Here is a 6,101-nt window from a genome sequence, read left to right as displayed (position 1 = left end):
CATTCAATAAATCCATTTTAATTAATTAAAGAATTAGTCATTAAAATTCATCAGTTTCAATAAACATTTAATCAGAATATATTAAAAATCCCAAAATTGAAATAATTTGATTGACACCTTGCACTTGACAATATACACAAAAAATGTTGTGACATTATTAGGACATACAATATTTAGCGTCAATATAACTATACCTTTTCCCTAATTCCTATCTTGTTTTTTGCATTTCTTATCCATAAATATAGCACTCTCCTAATATAAGAAAATTTTTTTTATGAAATACTAATAATGGTTCTTCCAAAAGGCTTGTTAAAGCAGAGAGAAAATACAGAGCCAAATAGGTTCTGTGCCATTTTCTTGGGCAAAGACCAGAATCAGAATGTTGAGATAGTGAGAAAGGTATTATATAATTTATATAATCAAACACTTTAATAGATCGCATAAACTCTATGCTTTTCTCTCAAAAAATGGTATCTATAATGAAACTGGATGTTATATGAAGCTCAGATGTGCAAAAGTATTTTCACATGTCAAATTCGTAAGGTACAAATTATTATGTGAGGCATTTTCTTCATTATACTGTCCTCATCTTATTTTATTTTATTATTTATTTATTATTTTATTTTTTAGCAATTGCTATATGGAAAAATTGTAGACAGTAAATTTTAAAACCACATAAAAAATACAGGAATGATGAAAATACTTGTATTATGTAAACAACTTTGCCAATACTTACTTTTCTAAGACTGTCTCCTGCAAGAAGGGGCCATAGTGGTTGGGTTGTGGCGAAGGGATATGGCCCTCAGCATCTTCACTGCCTCTTCCACATGATGCTCCCTGATGCTGCTCCCCCTGCTCTCCTCCTCTTCATCCTCCATTTGGCCACTAGACGAATAACCTATCAGAAGTTTAAATCCTTTAGAGGGATGACTTCCCAACATAAAATATTCACTTGAACATACACGTATCTATTCAAAACTCAGAGGTATATGATATATTCAGGGTATCTTACCCAAGACCCATAATAGCTCCAGGTGCAACAAGTTTGGAGTTATAATGGTGCAGATGAGACTCTGGAGGATGTCATTATTGATATCAACTGTGGTTTGCATAACACCACTCCCTAACAATTTTCGCAATCCACCCTGGAATTAAAAAGTAAACTCTGTAAAGCATTCATTTATCAAGGGTAATCAACAATTCGCATGTCATCACTTTCATATAAATGGGAGCTTCAGCAGATAAAATTGGAGAAAAGAAGTCTAACCTCCATGTCTTTCCCACAGCTGTTCTTGACGTGCATGAGGGCAAGATTAATTACAGTCTGTGCGATGTAAAGAGGTCTGTCTCAATGCCATCACCATTGCACAGATTCTTCAGAGTTTGGATCAATTTTTCTGTGCCCTAGAAGAAAAAATTGATGAAAGGAATTATTTAGCATCTACAAAAATAAAATAGGAAGTTTCAACAGTGATTATTACTTGTCTTCTTAGGAAACAATCTACATATGTTTAGACAAATTCAATTTTCTTTGACATTCCATGTTCCAAATGGAGTGTAATCAAGGCCATAATCAGTGTGTCACCATTATCACAGAGATATTCAATTTTTCTTATATTTCACTGCTTATCAGTCACTATTCATTTTGTAAACTGGATACTGTATGAATCCCATACTGTAGGATATACTACTACAGGGGACAGAAAATAAATCCAGGGCAGTTGGGTTAACACAATTAGCAAGGGGGAAGACTACAATGCCATGCCCACTGTATAAAAGTTTATCTATTGCCTTTACACATAGATGGCTCTACAAGCGCTTAGTCACCAGGGAGTCAATTATTTGTCTTACCTATCTCACATATTTACCCTTTTCTTTATTTTTTGAAAGCTTCATTTCATTATTTTTTTATTTTTCATGTTAAATTTAGTAACAATTATAATCATATCATCAATAAGAATGATAACAATGTCAACATTAATAGTATTGGAGAGAAAACATGCTTTTCCTCAAATTCAAGAAATGAGGATATCAGGCATGGTCACTAGGCCTACTGATAGACTCCTTGCTGGCTCAGCACATGTGGTGCCATCTGTATGCAACAAAATTCTACAGGGGATAGTACATAAACCACAGGCATTGGGTTAAGGGGGTAAGCCATACATGGTTTATTTGTTGCTGAACAGTGACAGGTTCAAACCACAGGAAACTGGCTTACCACCATGACCATGACAATGGCATTATATTATTGAAAGGGTTAAATTAAAAATATGAGACCTTTCATAAAATTCTGCACAGATCATACTACAAAGGATTAAAACAATATACTAGTTTGTAAAAATAAGAAAAAGAGAGATACCCAAGATGATCCTCTGCTCAGTAAGCTAATTACTTTAGGTATATGTTCACAGTACTTTAACTAGATATCCTGATAAACCATAAATAGAAACACAGCCATACCTGAATATCAGACACCTTATTCAAAACTTGTGACTCAAGGGCCTGAGACTTCCGAGCCTGTTCCGAGGCCTGTGCTGCCTGCGCTCTGTTGCTTGGACACGTTCTTCTTCTTCTGCACGTTGTTCCTGGAAAAAAACATTGAAATTCCCAAAGGTAAAATTTAATTTTACCCCCTTCTTTTATACATGGCACTGCAAAAATACTAATAGATAGATAACAACAAAAATAATAAAGATATTAAATACCCATACATGGGGTTATGGAAGTGTTGGAGGTTTGAGAATGGTATCACTATTGTAAAAAACCTAGGAACTACTGTTTTAAAAAACATACCTTTACTTTTTGTGAGCTGTTACAATAGACTTTTCTTTACTAGCTGTTGAGCACGGCTCATGGTAGGCTTTTAGAAGGTCCAGCTTCTCCCAATGGTTGCGTCACATCAACAGGTCAACAGGGCCCATCTCTCCAGCTGACAGAGGACAAGGAATCTGGGGGCGGGATCTTTTCTGAAACGCTCTTGCATTGCTTTGCGTTCCATTCTGTTAGCTCTTCTGTAAACATTCCAAGAACCATCAGCACATAATTGCATAGTAGTAAGTCAAAGAGAGAAGAGAAATGTAGGAGGCAGAGGATGGAACAGGGGCAGAACAAGGAAGAGGAAAGGATGAAAAATGGGTAAAACACAAAGAAAAAATTAATCAGATTTCCTGAATTATGATTTCCATTATTATACACACACTATTCACCCAGTGAGTGGAAACTTTGCAGTATCCTACTTATCTTTTAATCTTACTTTGCTACTCCTAGGGGGCATGAATTATATAAAAAAAGATGTGGTTAAAATTTACTGTTTATAAAAAAATATGTAATATTTACAACATATAAAAGACAAGCATATTTAGACTAATGAATGGTAAAACACTCTTCCGTGCTGATACTATAGATTTACTGAAAATGAGATTATAGTTTCAAAATCCACCTGGAATCCATCTTCAGGTCTGAAGATGGAATGCAGGTGGATATTGAAACTGTAGCTCATTTTCAAAAATCTAGTTTGTGTATTATGATTTTTTTCTACCTCTTAGACTAATGTTAACAAAAACTCAAACTGTGATCTGAGAAATACCACAGAATCTGACCTAAAGGCAAAGGATAACCATTCTAGCACTTTTATGGTCCAAACTAGAGCTATGATATTTTAATTATCATTACACTTGCAATTAACATCTCACTGCTATAAAATAAATTTACTATTTGCTTACTTTTTTCTGATTTGTTTCATTGCATCACTGCTTCCCTTTAAGGGTCTATACCATCTTTCTGTTTGGTGTGCAGAAAACCTCTTAGTAGTTACTACAGTCTCCCCATTCATGTGTGGAGAGGCATTCTGTAAAAAAAAAATGTGATAATCTACGAAGACGATATAATAATTTAAAAAGAAATACAAATACTCACATCTGATGTATTAGGTCTCTTAAACTCTACGATTTAAATGAGCAAGTCATATTACTAAAAATAAGTGAAACAGTGCCTAATCAGAACTGACAAAAATGTAAAAATACACATTTCAAATGATCCTCTGCCCATATAATGATTACAGTGTTGAATAAAGATGCACATGCAAAATTACTACTAATATTTGTCGCAAGGGTGCAGAAAGCAAGTCACACACCCTGTGAAATATGCACTGTCAGGAACCAATAAATAAATGAATAAATAAATAAGTAAATAAATGAAAAAAATCAAATTTGTCAGCTATAACCATGATCCTAAATACAATATTTTCACCTGTAATCAGTCTACCTTCAGACATTTCTCAACTGTCTGAGCAACAAACTTAAGTAAGCCAGGATCAGTAAACCGGGTTCCTGAGAAGCTGCTTGGCTATGTAGTGGGGGTGTCGCCAGACCTGATGCAGATATAACAGCAAGACAACCAACTCCCCCTGCCCATGGACACAGTACAGCAACTCCTCCACAGTTTAGTTTGAGCAGCTGGAAATATACAAATTATTATTCATACCCTTTATACATCCATTCACATTTTCTTCTGAAATATCTCTATATATCAACTAATTACCAATACTTTACAGAAGATTGAGATTTCAAATATATAATCTATAAAGGTCTAATAAAAATGACCACACTCATGCTAAATATATAGAATGTTCACCATACAAATATATAACTAAATGGAAAAACATTAATATCAATAATGCAACAACAAAAACCACTAAAAATGGTAAATAGAAAACAACTTGTAACCACCAAAACAGTTATGCAATAACTCTCTTACCACTGACAGCTGATATTTTGCAAGCACACTGATCAAGGTAGTGAACACAGTGTTTGGAGCATGGCAGACATACAGATGGCCAGTTCCCCCTGCTACAGCCAATACACTCACAGCGCTTGTTCGCACTACACCAACCACTACTGCATTTCCCCATTCTTGTGAAGAACTGAAAAAATAAAAAAACATGTATATATGAGGAGAGAGAGAGAAGAAGAGAGAGAGGAGAGAGAGAGAGGAGAGAGAGAGAGAGAGAGAGAGAGAGAGAGAGAGAGAGAGGAGAGAGAGAGAGAGAGAGAGAGAGAGAAATGTATATATATATATGTATATATATATATATATATATATATATATATATATATATACTATTATATATATATATTATATATATATAATTATATATATATATATTATATATATATTATATATATATAAATTTATATATATATATATTATATATATATATTTATATATATATATATACATATATATAATACATTTCTCTCTCTCTCTCCTCTCTCTCTCTCTCTCCTCTCTCTCTCTCTCTCTCTCTCTCTCTCTCTCTCCTCTCTCTCTCTCTCTCTCTCTCTCTCCATATATACATGTTTTTTTATTTTTTCAGTTCTTCACAAGAATGGGGAAATGCAGTAGTGGTTGGTGTAGTGCGAACAAGCGCTGTGAGTGTATTGGCTGTAGCAGGGGGAACTGGCCATCTGTATGTCTGCCATGCTCCAAACACTGTGTTCACTACCTTGATCAGTGTGCTTGCAAAATATCAGCTGTCAGTGGTAAGAGAGTTATTGCATAACTGTTTTGGTGGTTACAAGTTGTTTTCTATTTACCATTTTTAGTGGTTTTTGTTGTTGCATTATTGATATTAATGTTTTTCCATTTAGTTATATATTTGTATGGTGAACATTCTATATATTTAGCATGAGTGTGGTCATTTTTATTAGACCTTTATAGATTATATATTTGAAATCTCAATCTTCTGTAAAGTATTGGTAATTAGTTGATATATAGAGATATTTCAGAAGAAAATGTGAATGGATGTATAAAGGGTATGAATAATAATTTGTATATTTCCAGCTGCTCAAACTAAACTGTGGAGGAGTTGCTGTACTGTGTCCATGGGCAGGGGGAGTTGGTTGTCTTGCTGTTATATCTGCATCAGGTCTGGCGACACCCCACTACATAGCCAAGCAGCTTCTCAGGAAACCCGGATTACTGACTGGCTTATTGTTGCTCAGACGTAGAAAGTCTGAGAAGTGATTACAGGTGTATTTGGATATGGTTAGCTACAAATTTTATTTTTTTTTTATTTTTTCTTTTTTTTTATTTTTATTTTT

General features: G+C 34.2%; 1 protein-coding gene and 1 long non-coding RNA gene across 2 annotated transcripts; one reads left to right on the top strand and one right to left on the bottom strand.

The window, feature by feature from the left end:
* Positions 1-2,970: 2,970 nt before the first annotated feature.
* On the bottom strand, positions 2,971-4,318 carry LOC119569974. The gene is made up of 3 exons (XR_005228343.1): positions 4,264-4,318; positions 3,723-3,847; positions 2,971-3,011 (listed from the first exon to the last, which is right to left on the bottom strand). It is a non-coding gene; the product is annotated as an uncharacterized LOC119569974 (long non-coding RNA).
* Positions 4,319-5,374: 1,056 nt separating this feature from the next.
* Positions 5,375-6,020, top strand: LOC119569975 (the record flags this gene model as incomplete). Its single annotated transcript, XM_037917906.1, is given in 2 exon segments — positions 5,375-5,540; positions 5,842-6,020. Coding segments are annotated over 2 exon segments (345 nt in total), but the record flags the coding sequence as incomplete, so codon positions are not given.
* Between the last annotated feature and the right edge of the window lie 81 nt (positions 6,021-6,101).

This window comes from Penaeus monodon, unplaced genomic scaffold (assembly GCF_015228065.2).
Source record: "Penaeus monodon isolate SGIC_2016 unplaced genomic scaffold, NSTDA_Pmon_1 PmonScaffold_20415, whole genome shotgun sequence".
NCBI lineage: Eukaryota > Metazoa > Arthropoda > Malacostraca > Decapoda > Penaeidae > Penaeus > Penaeus monodon.
The sequence above is the reverse complement of the archived record's forward strand: the minus strand, read 5'-3'. Positions and strand labels throughout refer to the sequence as shown.